Source organism: Benincasa hispida, chromosome 1, assembly GCF_009727055.1.
Source record: "Benincasa hispida cultivar B227 chromosome 1, ASM972705v1, whole genome shotgun sequence".
Lineage (NCBI taxonomy): Eukaryota > Viridiplantae > Streptophyta > Magnoliopsida > Cucurbitales > Cucurbitaceae > Benincasa > Benincasa hispida.
Genome location: NC_052349.1, coordinates 82,048,733 through 82,066,929, shown reverse-complemented (window position 1 = coordinate 82,066,929; position 18,197 = coordinate 82,048,733). Strand labels below are relative to the sequence as shown.

Below are 18,197 nucleotides of genomic sequence, written 5' to 3'. Positions count from 1 at the left end.
ACATTGTATCTGATGATAATTCAATTGATTTAGATATTATATCTAAAAAGTTAGGCATTTGAATTCTTACTACCATATGGTTGAAAAAACGAACCATATCAAACCAATAGTATTTGGCCACTCGTGTAGAACTTAAAAGTATACGCATTTCAAGATTCTACCTCGCCTACATTTAAATCTTTCTACCTTAGTTCTACTTTGGTAAAAAAAGAAAGAACATAAAAGAAAAATAAAAAATAAAAGGTTATTCCAATTTGAACGTGAACTAATTATTCTCCACTAGTGAAGAAACCCCATGTCAGAATTTTCAATATGTTCCTATCAATTATTAACCCCCTTTTGAAGTTGGAATTTAATTTGAAGATCTAATGTCAGAGAGGCATAAGAAAAAACTGAATGGAAATAAACTGCCCCAAAGACACAAGTTTTGTAGAGAGAGGGAGAGAGAGAAGGGGGTATTAGACAGCATAAAGTTAAATAAACCAATAATTGAATAGAAAAAAAAGAAGATTTTGGAGAAAATAATCTTTTATTGGGGGGAGGGAGTACAAGAGTACAAAGTATCGCAGCAAATTCAGTAATGATATTGGCACAGATCTTTAAATTCTTCTTTACGAGCAGGACAGTAGGCTAAGTTGCGAGTGGCCTCTGCTGCTGCTGCCGCCATTAAAGACCTCAATTGGATCTCTAGTTTTTTTGTTTTTTTTTTTTTCCCCAATAGCACTTTGATGTACTGTTACTGTTCCATTCATTTTCCATAGGCAGGGAGGGAAGCAACAAACAGACTTTCTCTCTCTATAAAATGTCTATGTAGAAAGAGAATTGGAGAGGGGTGGGGGGTTCTGTAAAGTCATCTGGGGTTTGCCTGGTCAAGTGGGTATCTATCACATAAAGAGACATAACTCTCAAAAGCTGTGCTGAAGGAGAGAGGAGAGAGAGAGAGATGGGTTAGGCTGTGGAATTGGAATTACTGAGTTTAGGCTTCTGGTTGTGGGTTTGGTTTTTGATTTGCAGAATAGTTGGGGGGACGAGGTGGGGGGATGGAAGTGAAAAAAATGAATGGCAGAACTTTTTGGGAGAGGCAGACGAGGCGGCAGCTTCATCAGCAACAGCAGCAGCAGCAGCAGAAGCAACAGGTTTCAGAGTGGTGGCAGCAGCAGCAATTGCAGAAGGAAGAAGGAGAGAGAGAGGAGAGAGAAGATAGAAGAAGCTATTAAGATTAGGAAAAAGCACTGCCCGTTTAAAGCTGGAAGAAGAAAAGCAAAACAATCCGAGTCTGGATCCTCAAGGAAATCGCCGTCATCATCATCATCAAAACCAGATTCTAATTTCGAGGCATGTAGAAGGAAAAGCAGAGGAAGACGACCAAGATTCTCCGCCCCATCACCGTCAAGACCGCCACCACCACCATCAGCAGCAACCACATCCTTTCAATGTGCATCAGAATCAGCATCTTTTTCTTCAAAACACTCACCAGGAAGACCAAAATCTACAGAATTACTACGCAGTTTTAGATTCACAGACACAACAACAACAACAACCCCACCAGCAGCAAGCTCCCAAAAAACGTTCTTACTTTCAGCTTCCTCCTCCTCATCCGGTGGCGGCCCCTGCCGCCTCTTCCTCCACCTTCGCCGAGCAGAGCATCGAATATGCGAGAAAAATGGGAGAGAGCCACCGCCAAACATCGACGTCGTCAAGGTTGGGGATGAGAACCGGAGGCGGCGGTGGGGAGATTGTGGAGGTTCAAGGAGGCCACATTGTTCGTTCCACTGGAAGAAAAGATCGTCACAGCAAAGTTTGTACAGCCAAAGGTCCAAGAGACCGCCGTGTTCGTCTCTCTGCCCATACCGCTATCCAGTTCTACGACGTCCAGGACCGCCTCGGCTATGACCGACCCAGTAAAGCTGTAGACTGGCTAATAAAAAAGGCCAAGGCCGCCATTGATGAGCTCGCCGAGCTCCCTGCATGGCATCCGAGCACAGGAAACGCATCCACACAGCGGGAGGAGCAGCAGAGTCTGAATGACGAGAACGAGAATCTACTTTCTGTCCAACGCGATGTGTTCAATTCAACCGGTAACCGGAGAGCGACGGTGTTGGGGAGCGACAGTAGAGTTTCAGAGTTTCCTCTGCAAAACTTGCAGCATAGCCAAATGGGTGAAGGCCCAAACAGCAGCACCTCTAGCTTTCTCCCACCGTCGCTGGACTCGGATTCCATTGCTGATACAATCAAGTCGTTCTTCCCCATAGGCACGGCGGCGGCGGCGGCAGAGACGACTTCTTCGTCGATTCAATTCCAGAATTACCCACAAGATTTGCTTTCCAGGACGAGTAGCCAGAACCAAGATCTGCGACTTTCTTTGCAGTCTTTTCAAGACCCAATAGCTATTCACCGGCATCATCATGCTCAGCACCAGAGTCAAGGTCATCAGAATGAGCATGTCCTGTTTTCCGGCACCGCCCCATTAAGCGGGTTTGATGTGACCAGCGCTGGTTGGTCTGAACACAACAGCCTCAATCCGGCGGAGATTAGCCGGTTCCCAAGGATAACTTCTTGGAACGCATCTGGTGCAGAAACTGGTAGTGGCGGCGGCAGTGGTCATGGCGGAGGTGGGATTAGGAGTGCAGGATATGTGTTCAACTCGCCGCAGTTGCCAACTGCACTGCCGCCTTCGCAACTTATGCAGCCATTATTTGGAGAAAACCAGTTTTTTTCTCAGAGGGGACCCCTTCAGTCCAGTAACACACCTTCAATTCGCGCTTGGATTGACCCATCACTTACAGCCAATGATCATCAACAGCATCAAATGCCACCATCAATCCACCTATCCTCCTACTCAGGCTTAGGATTCGCCTCAGGCGGATTCTCCGGGTTTCACATTCCAACGCGAATTCAGGGTGAGGAGGAGCACGATGGCATTTCAGACAAGCCATCCTCTGCTTCCTCTGATTCTCGCCATTGATTTTATCGAAATCCCAAGATTTTCTCTTTTACAGGTCCTAACTTCAAAACCCACGTCTAAAATTTATCTGAATCCTCAACACCATTGGTCCTAACCTCAGCATCTCTCCTACTTTAGACCGTTTTGTTATTGCAGGTGTGCATCTTCAATTAGAAAAGCCAAGGTTAGCAGCACCAGCGTCAAGCCACCGCATGGATTTCAAGAGGCAGAATTTTGGGTCGTTTTGTTTCAATGGCCTTTACCATGGAAGTAGTGAATCTGAGTACCTTTTCAGGTCTTATGGTCCATGGTTTATTTAAGCTTCTGTCAGTTGTTTATGTTAAAAAAAAACCTCTCAGGTCTAATCTTTGATGAATCTCTTCGATGGAATTGTCTTTCTTATTTGTTTCTGTAGCAAGACTATGATTATTCTGATTACTTTTTTTAAATCGATATTTCAATTTTAGTTTCTTTGGCATGTTCTACTTTCCCCTTATGCAGGAAACTGAGCCTGTTTCTGGTATGGTCCGTCCCCTGAATTCTATGCATAACATTAACAGCAAAGTTCTATGGGAAAAGACTAGATTTTAAAGGTTTAGGCATATCTTGACCTTATTATGCTTATCAGCTTTGGTTAAAGATGGTGGATGCTTTCTTGTTCCAAAAACAATAGGAAAATAGTTGGTATCCTTTTACCTGGTTAAAGGAGCTAAGCTGTTGTCTAGATTGCATAAGCTAATTGCTATTTCCTGCAACTATGATGTTTGCTTTAGTGAATCTAAGAGAAACTTGTTTTGCCTCAGCAACTTCCTTAAAACCTGCAGAAGGAATTATGAGAATAAATCTTTCACTTCTTTTTCATTGATTGGATTTTGGGGCAAATTGGCAAATGACAAGTCACTTTCCTAGAACAGTAGATAATTGCTAGACAGTTGTAGAACTAAAAAATTCAGCAAGTCCAATGTTTTGCCTCCTAATACTGAGCGTCAAATTCAGAAATTTTGATCACAAAATTGGCAAATTATTTTTGGCAAACATTCCTTTAAGCTTCCTTGAATGATAATCTTAGAATCTGAATTCTAGTGTGACCAGGAAAGCACAAGAAAGCTGATTCTGATAAGCCCATTGAAACTAAGATTCCGTTCTTATCTGAACCTCAAGTTGGAGCTTATACCAATCTTAGGGATCCGGCTTTGCTCAAGTTACTAGAATTGGATTCCTGTTTCTCAGTATTGGTATAAGGGATAGTATTTCCTTCTGAAACAATGTTTTTTAGGTTTTGATAGAGAAAAGGAAACTGATTAGAACTCAATAAGATCCTGTGGTAGAGGAATTTGAAATATTGCACCATATTCAATATGAACGTGATAGATAGCGTGGCTGTTAGACCAAGTGGGGTAGAGTGGAGTAAATCTACCGGACAACTAAGAAAGAAGGGTATGAACACAAAAAAACCCCAATTATAGAAGAATATACAGATGGATACCACCAAATTATTTTCCTTCACCATCTGCCTATGGTCCCCAACCCTGTTAAATTTCAGAATCTAGCTGGAATGTTCCTCTCTCTCTCTCTCTCTCTCTCTCTCCTCTATATGCAGACTCTTAGATAAAAAAATTGTCTCATGTGGAGATAGTGACAATGCTCAGCTTTAGTTGGTGCTTCTTTAATTCAGTATATGCAGAGCAATAAACCCAGAGCAGGGGAAGTGTAAATGAGACCTCTTAGGTTCAGACACCTTGTATTCTTCTTTCTTGAGAATAGCAGACTAATCAAGGAAATGTCTAGGAGGAAGAAAATGATGGAATACAAAGCATGTTTTTTCATGGAAGATATGAAACTCTTATTAGGCATAATAGTAGAGATTCATACTACAAAGCAAGCCGCGTGAAATTATAGTGAGAACTACCAAATTCATATCATTGAATTAGTCAGCTGTGGTTTGTGGGTTGTGTGATTAAATACAAAATGACCTTCAGCTTCTTGTAGCTTGTTTCAGCAGTTGGGTATAGCAGAATTTCTGGCCTTTGAACGCCCCTCACTGTTCGACAAAGAATGTCTGGCTAAGTTTGAGACCTTCGACCCCGGTTGATATGTCACTTTATTGAGTTTGCTTGTTTGCTTCGTCTGCACCTTCTTTGGAATGGTGGGATGAGTATTAGCTCGGATCTCCCACGGTCTAGCAGCAATCCATCTCTCCTTCCAGCTCCATCCCCAGTTTTCTTTGTCAAGGCTGTATGAAGCCGGGCTCAAATCTAAGATGGAATTGGCCCTCCACTGCAGATGGGGTTCACCATTAAATGATATAACAGAAAAGTCACAGTACTCCTTTAAAAGACTTTGTTATTTGCAGACAAATACAGGAACTGATTTCAATTTGATGAGGAACTCTTATTTGCCAACAGGTGTAAAATATGCCTCTTGTTTACCAACTTATTTGGAGTCTCATTGATTTATATTATGCTCAGTTTGCTTCATTATTGGTAAATTTGACTTGATCCCACATTTATAGCAGAAAATCAGCTTACAGAAATGAGTTCAACACTTCTTTTTAAAATGTCAGTTTTATTTTTATATAATACTAAAACCTACATAAATAAAAATATCTTAGAGTTCGCTTTTGATCATCGAATGATTTGAGCATTAAAAAGTGGTGGTGATCTAATACAGTCTCTTTAATGATACGATAATTTGAGCACGCATAATTTAAGCAACTTAAGTCGGTTAAGAAATCCCGTCAATAAACTAACATTTAATATGAGATAAATTAATAATCAACTTAAAGTCGATAGGTGATTTAATTCAAGATACTAATAAAGGTTTAAAATTATTTGTCTTTCAACTTTCTTCCTTTTTTTTTTTTAAAGGACAACTTCTTCCTCATTTTATCTCGACCTTCATACTTTTTAATGTTTTGTTCAGTACACTCAAACTTTAGAAGTTCATTTTGATCCCTATCATCAAATATTTAAAATATTTTTACAAAAAAATTGCTTAATACCATGCAGACATGTTTTAGGTTATTTCTCGAGTCTGCATTAAATTCGAAACATGACGTTTATGAACTTTGTTAAATACAATGTAAAATATTTAATAATATGCACCAAAAGAAATTCCAAGTATTGAAAACAAACACAAAAGTAGAAGATACTAGGACCAAAGGAAAATGACAGCAACTTTTTTGGACCAAAATAAAATTTAAATCGAAGCAAAATTTTTACTAAGGTCAAATTATAATCAATCTTTTACCACTGAAAGTCATTGAATAGTTTACTAGGGAAGGTTTAAAGTATATTAATGATGTATGATTCAAAACCAAAATTTTTACTAAAATTAGCTTAAAGTTAATAATCAACTTTTTTTTTTTTTTTCAACAACATATAGAAGTGGGATATTCGAACTTATGACCTTTTGATTAAGATCATATGCTTCGAGCAATTGAGATATTTAGGACTGGGAGATTCTGGCCTCTTTGCATATGTTTTAAATGGTTGATATATATCCTAGCTGGAACAATTGATACAACTTACTAACAGTTGAATATTCTTAGTGGTATAAACTACTTTCAATGAAAAGTAACCATAACAGAAAAAAATCATTATAAAGAACAAATGTTAAGAACCAATTTGTTAAATAAATCTAATGTTTTCTTCACTTTTCAACTATATTTATAAACGTTAGATTTCAATTTTCTATAATTAAAAGAGCATTATTCAATTTAGGTCCGTATGTGATTGATGTAGCATACCTGATGAGAGAATGCATAAGCCATAGCCCGCTCCCGTCTTACAGCAGCTTCTTCTCGTTGCTGAATCTTGAAAAGTATTTCCTCCTTTGTTTCTGACCCACCGCACCATTCTGCCTGTAATGGTCGAACATCACATAACAGGCAATGTAGTCCCTTTTGTAAATGGCAATTAAGTTGGAGATAAAACTTACAAGATACCCTTTAGCTATAGCCTGTAAATAAAGTACTTGAAAGAAAAATCAAAAGTCTCTTTGGAGAATGATAACTTATTTAGAAGAAACATGTTCTTGTAAGTAACTAATTGGACTTCAAATTTTGACTAAAATTATTATATATGTGTGTGTGTATTAAATATAGTACTTGAAAGAAAAATCAAAAGTCTCTCTCTGGAGAACGATAACTTATTTAGAAAAAACATGTTCTTGTAAGTAACTAATTAGACTTCAAATTTTGACTAAAATTCTTATGTGTGTGTGTATATATATTTAAAAAAAAACCCTGACCGTGCGAGCTTACTTTAAAAACATATAATGAAATAAAAAAGGCACAAAAGGGACTCTGATAAATATTCATATGGTAATTGGTACAAGAAATTTATAAATTTCAAATAATATTTTTAACATCGAGAACAGTAAAATATACAGATGGCTAAAAAGAACTAATTAGAAAATATTTAAAATGTGTACCTAGAACCCTGATATAAATTATAATTTTCGAAAAGAAGTTGTGAACGTATGCACAGTGAACCAAAACTCGCATCCTTGGCTATTAATAACAATTTCTTACTAATTGATTTTATCTGACTTTTTATGGTTATATGGTTAAGACAAAATACTCTGGTTTAAAAGCCCAATCTCCTTTTAAAACAAATTAAATAAATAAAAGCAAATGGTAGAATCTCCAACTGTTTAGTTCAAGATTTTGTTATGCAAAATGAATAATATTGCCCAAACGCAAAATGTGTACATATGTTTAAACACGACAAGGTCTGAGATCTTTTTTCTTTTCCTCCGTGATGTGATAATTGGACCAAGAAAGAAACTAATATTAAAAAAAAGAACAAATTAATTAAAAAATTAAGTAATTTATTAATTGGATGAATTACTGATTGATAAAGATGAAGTAATGTAATAGAACACCAGGTACTAATTTTAAATTAAAATCAATACTAATCAATCAATCAAATTAATGTTAAGTAATTCAATATTTAAGGATATGTTTGGTACACAATCTAAAAACAAAAATTTGAGAATAAGAGATTTGATGAAAACATGTTTTCAGATATGTTTAAACAATTGTTTTAAATGTGTCTAATACTAACTCAATTACCCAAGGTGCAATTATTTTTAACCTAAGACTAAATATGGATCTTTCAGCTCAACATCTTTCAGCTCAACATCTTTCAGAATTTATCTTTTATCTTAAAAAAAAAAATCTTTCAGAATTTAGTTAAATAATCGAGAAAATTTGAATAATTAGAACTTAAATCATTTCTACGTAAAGTTTTAAAGCAATATTTGGGAGTATAAGGATTAAAATAGAACATTTGCAAATGTAAACATGGTAAGTGAATTAGCATTGTATGAACGTTTAGAAACCCATTTTTTTAAAAAAATAATAAAAAACAAAAAACAAAACAAAAACAAAAACAATCTAGAATCTATAATGTGATAGTTACACACATGTTGAAGTAGACATTCTAATTCTTAAAAGAAAAGAACATCGTCCAACTTGTTCCTAAAATTCGGCTATAAAGGAATTTCCCAATGATTTTTTTAGCCTATCTTAAATAGAGGATTATTGTTGAAATTGTGGTTTAGCCCTAACGGCGTTTTGGTCTTTTTATGTGGTGTCTACAGTCTAGGGTTTCTTACTGTTTGGTTATTTATACCTATCCCTGTAGTGTGTATTGTGGATTAGAAAATTAATAAAAAAAACTCTTATCATGGTTTTTTCTCCCTAGTATAGGGTTTTCCACATAACTTTGGTGTTTTTCTTTTCTACCCTTTTATTTTCAATATGGTATCGGAGCATGGTGATGAGATCGTGGCAGGGATTGAAGAAATTCAGTCGTCAAACCTAGCAGGAGATGCAAATCAAGTGGAAAATTCCCAAAGTGTTGAAATTAGGGTTGTCGTTGACCAATATTTACGATCGTTACTTGGGCCATTGCAGAACCAAACTTGCGTGTAGCCCATCGATCAGATTCAGTCGCACAGCCCATCAATCGCCGCTGGCCTCCTTCCCTTCATCGTACAACCCTACAGTAGGATTCCACCAATCGGACAACCTCTCTTGTGCCTTCAAATGCAGCAGCTGCTATCGTTGAGCGTCTCAGCCACCTTCGGAAACGCTTAGCCACAGTCGATCGCCGAAAATCTCCAAGCTCTGCAATCACAACCAATTGAATAGCAGCTAAACGCCGCCCAGCCGACCGAACAACCCTACCCAGGCACGTGATTGACTGCTCCTTCAAACCAGGCGTCGAACCAACCGGTCCAGCTGAACCAGCTGGTCCAACCAAACCCGGTTCAGTCAGCCCAGCCGGTTCATTAGGGCCACTTCCTTGCTCAGCCAGCCGCTTCCTCCATGCCAACAGAGTCCATGCATTCGGGTTTTTATGGGCAACAACAACCCACGGTGGGTTTTGGCGGAACGATTGGTTTACAACGACAACTGGCACACTTGCAGCAGCAGATTTCGGCATTCGGGTTAGCCATTAGATCCACGACAATTCCTTCGGCTGACTGTCACCTAGATACGTATTCAGGCTTTCCATTATGTTCACCAAAAACGGTAACCGCTTACCTTGCTTTACCTATTACAAACATAATGTCTGGTTCTGTGGGTAATTCTATAGGAATTTCTATTGGAGAAGAAGTTAATGGCTAAAACTACTTTTCTTAGTCTCAATCTGTGAAAATGGTCCTTGAGGGACGACACAAGTTTGGATACCTAACTGGAGAGATACCAAGACCGAACCCTGGGGATCCCCAGGAACGTATTTGGAAGGGGGAGGACTCTCTCCTCCATTCAATTTTGATAAACAGTATGGAAAACCAGATTAGAAAGCTCCTACTGTATTCAACTTCAGCTCGAGATATTTGGAAGTCATCCAAAAGCTATATTCGAAAAGACAAAACGCTTCGCGCCTCTATACTTTGAGAAAACAAGTACACGAGTGCAAACAAGGTACCCTTGACGTAACATCCTATTTCAATAAATTGTCACTGTTGTGGTAAGAAATGGATTTGTGTCGCGAAATAGTTTGGAATTGCCCAGTTGACGAGGTTCAGTATTCGAAGATTGAGGAGACTGACCGCATATATGATTTTTTGGCGGGCTTAAACTCAAACTTTGATGGCGTCTGGAGCTGAGTTTTGGGACAAAGACCAATGCTGTCCTTGATGGAAGTTTGCTCAGAAATCATGTTAGAAGAGGATAGAACTAGCACTATGAACGGTACCGCAACCACCACCTTAGACTCTGCTGCGTTTGGAGTCAAGTCAGCTAGACCAAAGAATGACAAACAGAATGGAAAGTCTCCACTGATTTGTGAACACTGTAAGAAACCATGGCACAGAAAAGATCAATGCTGGAAATTCCACAGTCGTCCACCAAATGGCAAGCAGCGCCCTCAAATGATAAGTCTAAATCCGATCGAGCCTTTGTGGATGAAACAGTTGATGATGCCTCCCCGATGATTGGCCATGTGGATCCAGGTACAGTTGGGACCAACAATGTTGCACAATCAGGTACTCCTCAGTCTTTTAGTTTCCTTGTTGAGGGAAATGAGTCCTGGATTCTTGACTTAGGAGCAACGGACCATGTAACTGAATCATCTGATCAATTCCTTTCCTATTATCCAAGTGTTGGAAATGAGAGAATACGAATTGCAGATGGGTCGTTTGCCCCCGTTGCCGGAAAGGGTCACTTATCTCCAATTCAACTACTGATTTTACAGAATATCTTACATGTGCCAAAAATATCTTATAATTTGCTATCAGTCAATAAATTAACCAGAGATTTGAGCTGCAAAGTCGTTTTATCACCAGATAATGTTTCGTTTCAGGACCTGAGCTCGGAAAAGATGATTGGCACTGCCGACACAATAGGGGGCTTTACTCCCTCTCCGAGGATGCTTCTTCTAGGAGTTTATCTAGCACTTGTTTACTGTATTCTCTCACTGTTTCTGAAACTGATTTCTTATTATGACATTTTCGTCTTGGACAACCAAACTTCCATTATATGAAATATCTATTTTTCCATTTATTTCAAAATGTGAATGTGTCATCTTTACCTTGTGATGTTTGTATTCGTGCAAAACAGCCTAGGGCGTCCTTTACCTCACAACCCTACAAACCTTTTCGACCCGTCCACTTGATACACAGTGATGTTTGGGGTCCATCGAATGTCACAACGGTGTTAAGTAAACGGTGGTTTGTCATCTTCTAAGATGATCACACCCGTCTTACATGGGTGTTCCTTCTTACCGACAAGTCTGAAGTGACGACGGTCTTTCAACAGTTTTACACCACCGTTGAAACCCAATACAATACCAAAATCGTCATTCTTCTAAGTGACAATGGATGTGAATTTGTTAATCAGTCCCTTCGTGAGTTTTTAAACTCTAAAGGTATTGTCCACCAGAATTCCTGTGCCTATACTCCTAAGCAGAATGGGGTGACCGAACTGAAAAATCGCCACCTCATTGAAGTAGCCCGATCCCTCATGATACCTGCATTCTTACCCTCATATCTGTGGAGAGATGTTGTACTTACTGCAGCTCATCTCATCAATCAGATGCCCTCTCGTGTGCTCAAATTCCAAACCCCCTTAGAGCATTTTAAAGAATTCGTCTCATCCACTCGCATTTTCCCAGATGTTCCTCTTCGGGTGTTTGGGTGCACCGTTTTCGTTCATAATCACGGTCCTCACCAGAGTAAATTTGCTCCTAGGGCCCAACAATGTGTCTTTGTTGGGTATTCGCTCCATCAACGGGGCTACAAGTGTTTTCAGCCTTCCTCTCGAAAGTATTTTATCACCATGGATGTACCTTTCTAGAGGACAAACCCTTCTTTCCCGTTAGTACTCTTCAGGGGGAGACCTCGAGTGAAGAGGCTAACACTTCCACTTACTCTGTTCCTTTAGACCTGTTTCATGAACCTATTCCTGAACCTATTCCTGAAACAAATGAGATCCGTCCTCCCTACAAAACAAGTGCCTTGGATAACCTACTATAGGAAGCATCTCCAAAAGGAAATAGTTCCCGAAATTGTTCCCCCTGTTGCCCCGCCGGAAGGTGTTCAAGAGTCAGAACCAGAACTGGCTCAGGCTCAAGGTACCCCTAGTCTTAATGATAATGAGTATGTTAAAGGTGATGTAGTGAACTCTGGCAAAGTCAGGGATGATGGTTGTAATGAAGCGCCAAGTGATGCTCAGGGGACTGAAAATGAACAACAGATGAACAGGCAGACAAGATCGGTGAGATTGATGCTACCTTGAATTTGTCAATTGCTCTGTGGAAAGGTACGAGGTCGTGCACCAAACACTCTATGAAAAGCTTCTTGTCTTATAGTAACTTGTCTATGAGATTTAGAGCTTTCACCACCAGCCTGGATGCTGTGATGATTCCAGGCAATGTGCACAAGACTCTGGAAATTCCTAAATGGCGAGCTGCAATTATGGAGGAAATGCAGGCTCTTGAGACTAACAAAACGTTGGATCTGGTTAGTCTTCCGAGAGGTCACAAAACAGTAGGGTGTAAATGGGTTTTTACTGTCAAATACAAGTCAGATGGAACTCTCGACAGATAGAAGGTCAGATTGATTGCAAAAGAATTCACTCAGACATATGGAGTGGATTACTCAAAAACTTTCTCACCTGTGGCAAAACTTAACACTATTCGTGTTCTTCTCTCTGTTGTCGTTAATCAAGATTGTCCCCTACATTAGTTGGATGTGAAAAATGCGTTTCTGAATGGTGAGCTGGAAGAAGAGGTATATATGAACCCACCTCCAGGTTTCGAAGCACAATTCGGCAATCAAGTTTGCAAATTAAAAAAGTCCTTGTATGGCCTAAAGCAGTCTCCTAGAGCCTGATTCGATCGTTTCACCACCTTTGTTAAATCTCAGGGGTTTGTTCAAGGGCATTCGAATCACACCTTGTTCACTAAGAAGTCAGCACCGGGGAAAATAGCTGTCTTGATTGTCTATGTTGACAATATTATACTATCAGGGGATCATTCAACAAAGATTGACAGGTTGAAACGGCAAATGGGAGATGAGTTTGAGATCAAAGATCTCGGTGACTTGAGATATTTCCTGGGAATGGAGGTAGCCAGATCGAAGGAAGGGATCTCAGTGTCTCAGAGGAAATACACTCTAGATTTATTGAGAGAGACTGGAATAACAGGGTGTAAACCTACAGATACGCCGGTAGAAGTCAACTACAATCTGATAGAATCAGTAGATGATGTTCCTATGAACAAGGAGAGATATCAACGGCTTGTGGGGAAACTGATAAATCTTTCACATACCAGACCTGATATATCATATGCAGTTAGCGTGGTCAGTCAGTTTATGCAGGCTCTGTATGAATGACACCTAAAGGCGGTTACATGAATTCTGAGGTATCTGAAGTCTTCACCTGGAAAGGGCTTGGTTTTCAGAAAGCATGATAAAAGGTGCATCGAGGCCTATACAGACTCAGACTGGGCTGGTTCTATTACAGATAGGAAGTCCACCTCAGGATATTGTACCTTTCTGTGGGGAAACTTAGTTACCTGGAGAAGTAAGAAACAAGGTATCGTGGCTAGAAGCAGTGCCGAAGCCGAATATAGGGCTATGAGCTTAGGTATTTCTGAAGAGATTTGGTTGAAAAAGGTTTCGTAGATCTACACCAGGAAAGTCATGACCCGATGAGACTTTATTGTGATAACACGACTGCCATTAATATTGCAAACAATCCGGTTCAACATGACAGAACCAAACACGTTGAGATCGACCGACACTTAATCAAAGAAAAACTGGATAACGGTAGAATTTGCATCCCTTATGTTCCATCCAGTCAACAAGTTGCGGATGTTCTCACCAAAGGGTTAACTAGACAGACTTTTGACACCTGTATTAGCAAGTTGGGTCTCATTGACATCTACGCCCCAACTTCAGGGGGAGTGTTGAAATTGTGGTTTAGCCCTAAAGGCGTTTTGGTCTTTTTATGTGGTGTCTACAGTCTAGGGTTTCTTACTATTTGGTTATTTATACCTGTCCCTGTAGTGTGTACAGTGGATCAGAAAATTAATAAAAAACTCTTATCGTGGTTTTTTCTCCTTGGTCTAGGGTTTTCCACGTAACTTTGGTATTTTTCTCTTCCACCCTTTTATTTTCAATAATTATAAGTGAGTAAACAAAATGTAATATAACAAGTAGAACATTTCATAATTATGTCATTCCCCATAACAACTACGTAAGCATGAACATTTTAAGCAGCAATCAAAGCGATAACAGTGATCTCCTAAGATTCAAACCCAGAAAAGATTTTGTTCAACTTCATTGGAAGAAACTGAGACTCAATCAGAATGTTCAATAGTTCAAGGAGGAAAGTCAATGGTACTTACCTCAAGTTCATGAATTTTAGCCTCAAGCTTCAGCTGATTTTCCAGTTTCTTTTGCTTGACTCGATATTCTGTGACCATACAGAGTCTACGTGCTCTAATTTCTTGCTGCATTCTGTTCCATGAATGAATGAAGCTTAACACTTGTTTTGTAGCCGTTTCACCTTGAATTAGATCCTGGCATCTCTCTGGCACTTTCGAATTATTTACATCCTTTCTGGCCTGGACGACAAAAGATTAAACCGTTTCATCAAAAATGATTGATACATTTGTGATTACCATTGAGTTACATGTTTGTATCCCAAATAAATCATACATAATGTTGGACTCTCCATTGGTTAGCGTAAAAGTCTACCGCATCAACATCATACAAAATTATATGTTAGGCAACCATAAGTATTGAGGGTAACGAAGGCCCAAAATGACAAGATAATGCCTGAAGAATTCATCTTTAAATATAAATCATTGTTCAATCCTATATCAACCAACTAGAATGATGCAAATTTGGAAAAATTGAACTCTAAATATGCCTGGAATGTAAGATGTTGTTTCAGCATCTCAAACTATAATATCTTAAGTTGAGTGAAGGAAAGCCTCAATAAAAGGTTATCATGAATCAGAATCAAAGTAGTTTGTTTCAAGACTCTTTCCTAGCTCACAAGAAATAAGAAGATTATGAGTTTATTATTGTTGCTGATATCTTTTTTTGCTTGCTCTTTCTTAATTTATTTGGTGAATTGAAATCCATGATCTGAGAAGTACGAATAACTTTCCAAATAATGGTATCGAGAAATTGCCAAAAGACAGGATACGAATAGGAATCTGCTCTCTAAGGAAGCAACTCCGGAGTTTATAAATTATAATAAGGGCAAAAGTTAGCCAACAAATTGGATCCAGCGAGCTGGTAATTGACATAAAGCAAAATGGCAAAGCTACGGGAAACAGCTCAATCAAATAAAAGTAAAATTGATGGGTAACAAGCTACTAAAAACATGCAATATACCGTAAATGTGCGAAATGCATTTTGAATTCGAGTTGCAGCTAGATCTTCACTCTTTTCATTAGGGAAACCATTGGATTTTCCTGTCTTTACGTGTACCTGATCCAAGAACAGGGACAGAGCAACTTACAGTAACTGGAACTTTGACAAAAACATGTTCAAGTGTTAGAATTTGATAATAACAAAGGCTTGGCACTGTGCTACTGTAGATTTTTTTTTTTTTAATACAACAATTGCGGAATGGGGAATTGAACCTCCGACCTCTAGGGACGGAGCACATGCAATACCGCTGAGCCAAGCTCAATTTGGCTACCGTAGAATTTTATAGCAAATGTATAAATTTAACTAAATTTTTGTTAAACTAATAAATTCTCTCTCTCAATTTGTTCTCACGAGAAGTTCAGTCAAAAGGAAGGTAAGGGTTCAGTGAAAAGAAAGGTAAGAGACAGATAAAGCTTTAACAACCTACCAACCTCAATAATTGTTATGAATTTATTTATGAGAAACAAATATTTCAGTAATATGATGAAATATACAAAAGAAAGGGGAAAATTCCTAGCAAAAAAATGCTACAATTTTTTTCGTAATAATTGTGAAAATTAACTCTCATGAAAACAATTGTTATAAAAAATTTAACTCTCACAACAGTATTAACTTGTCTCTTCAGAAAATCATAGTTCATTCAGAACTGACGTACAAATTATATTGAAAGAGAATTGTGGTAGAGCAATAACTAATAGATTAGGAAGCTTATACTTCCAAGTGTTGGAAAGTATCAAACGTCAAAATTAAGTATGAATAAGTTTAATCGTCCTGCTTTGGAACTTTATCAGAAGTTAGTTAACAGAGACGAAGTACAAAGTATGAGATTAAAAGCCTTATGACCAAAAAAATTTATTGAACGAGAAATCTTCATAACCAACCTAATCAATTCATTTCTTTATTTTTTTTTTGTTTTTATGCTCTTATATCGACGTTTCTGTTAAGTTCCCAACACAAAAAAGATGTAAAACTTTGCAATATACGGAAATGCATGGAGAATTGGAGATGAATTAGTTGATCAGAATTAGCTCTTAATGTGCTCCTTGACATTTCCATACTACTTTCCCAGCTTTCTTATTTTCGTTTTATGCCATGGATATCCTTCCAACAACATCCTAACCTCAATTTCTTCCCAACTTTATAGGAGGACCACCACAAGAAAGAATGATTGAAAGAATATTTCTATAGCCTTCATTCCTATCTTCAAAAGAGAACAAATGAAAGAGAAAGCTTACCTGTTCTCCGTTGCTCGTAAAATGTTTGACCTTCCGTTGCTTGAATATTGTCCAAAAACAATTTGCTGGACTCATCTGTATCCAACCAGAATGCTAATCAAAATGGAAATGCAAAGTGCACAAATTAGAGTCTCATATTCTTACTCTTCAGTCTTCACAGACATTCTAAAATAGATTAAAGTACGGTGCACAGAGATAAACCAATATGAATGCTAATCAAAACGGAAAATTACAAAAGTCACATATCCATAACCTTCGCAGACATTACAACAAACAGATTATGTGCTTTCTGAAGTATGAACAATGCACGCAATCCTCCCCCCCCAATCCCCAAATGCAGAAGAACCAATAACCATGAATTGATCGACACCATAAGAAACAATAAAATAAATACATAAAACAACAGTTAAATGAATACGCCTCCCTCGTCATCACCATTACACCGGACGATTGCTCTTCCTGAATTGGGCTTCAAAAATTAGAACATAAAAATGTAGAGAGATAAAAGAAAAATAATGTTAAAAAATAACAAGAGTTTACCAGAGGAGAAACAACAGATAGCGTCCGGCATGAGGTGTCGGAGGGAGTAGAAATAGAAGGTTAAGTAGAATGCAAGAAAAGGAATAGAGAGAAACATGGATCGATCGATGAACATGGTTTTGGAACTGACAGCGCAACCAAAACGAAGCCGCTGTTTCATCTCTGGAAGATGAAGGGTCACCTCTCTGATGGCGGAGTGAGGAAGAAGTGTGAAAGCAGAAAACCGGTCGCCATTGGAGCTGAAATTTGCTGTTTGCATAGTTAGCTTAAATAAGTAATATTATTTAAATTTAATTAAAATGTTGAAAAAATGGTCCCGGCGGGGCTCGAACCCGCGACCTTCGGCTCATAAGACCAACGCTCTAACCAACTGAGCTACGGGACCATCTTTTATAAATAATTTCATAGTTATTTTTATTATGAGTTAGTTTTCAAAATCTCATTTTATGATCATAATAAAAGTGTGCATTAAAATACATGGTTATATTAAAACCAGGCACCGAAATACATGGTTATACTAAGAGTGTGCACTCAAAAGGTCCTATGTCTGCGCTATCAATGTTATAGGCAAAGCCTCTCAAATGTAGGCTTTTGTACCGCACACTAACATAATAAAGGTGAAGAGCGTAACACATTTGTATTCCCGTGGCAGTATGAATTACTATATGAGATTTTAGGTAATTTTCCTAGGAACATGATGATGTTTATTATTGTGAAAAAACTTCATCTATTTACGAAATCAATCCGTTTATATTATACTCTACTATGAGAGATCTTTGTCATCACTAATGGTATCAACAAAAAGATACCATGTACAAAGACATACTGCAAAAGAACAACCTTGTTGAAGCCTTGATGATGAGATTTCCATTAAGTAATAGTTGTGATCTTACTTAATGTGCCACTTCCATGGTATAAGAGATCAACATCTAAAAACATAATTTATGAAATGGGTACAAAACATTCGATTGAGTTTTTTTTCAACTAATACATGGGACATAAAAAAGAGAACGAAAGACTGTCACTCAATTTAAAATGTATATAAAAAAAACGGTATATATATTAAAGAAGTA

General features: G+C 38.1%; 2 protein-coding genes and 1 non-coding gene across 4 annotated transcripts; 1 reads left to right on the top strand and 2 right to left on the bottom strand.

Moving 5' to 3' along the window:
- Positions 1-428: 428 nt before the first annotated feature.
- On the top strand, positions 429-3,413 carry LOC120087110 (transcription factor TCP4). 2 transcript variants are annotated; one of them, XM_039044100.1, is made up of 2 exons: positions 429-2,999; positions 3,101-3,413. In XM_039044100.1, exon 1 carries the CDS (start codon positions 1,664-1,666, stop codon positions 2,963-2,965), a length of 1,302 nt encoding a protein of 433 aa, XP_038900028.1. In that variant the 5' UTR covers positions 429-1,663; the 3' UTR covers positions 2,966-2,999; positions 3,101-3,413. The 2 variants fall into 2 exon arrangements, with proteins under 2 accessions (XP_038900028.1, XP_038899957.1); XM_039044029.1 differs by having other exon boundaries at positions 3,083-3,413.
- Positions 3,078-17,383, bottom strand: LOC120079619 (protein IQ-DOMAIN 1-like). Its single transcript, XM_039033874.1, has 6 exons — positions 17,255-17,383; positions 16,585-16,659; positions 15,311-15,406; positions 14,311-14,529; positions 6,693-6,806; positions 3,078-5,221 (listed from the first exon to the last, which is right to left on the bottom strand). The coding sequence occupies exons 1-6, from the start codon at positions 17,381-17,383 to the stop codon at positions 4,940-4,942; spliced, it is 915 nt and encodes a 304-aa protein (XP_038889802.1). The 3' UTR covers positions 3,078-4,939.
- A 52-nt stretch (positions 17,384-17,435) lies between these two features.
- On the bottom strand, positions 17,436-17,509 carry TRNAI-UAU. Its single transcript has one exon. It is a non-coding gene; the product is annotated as a tRNA-Ile (tRNA).
- Positions 17,510-18,197: the final 688 nt, after the last annotated feature.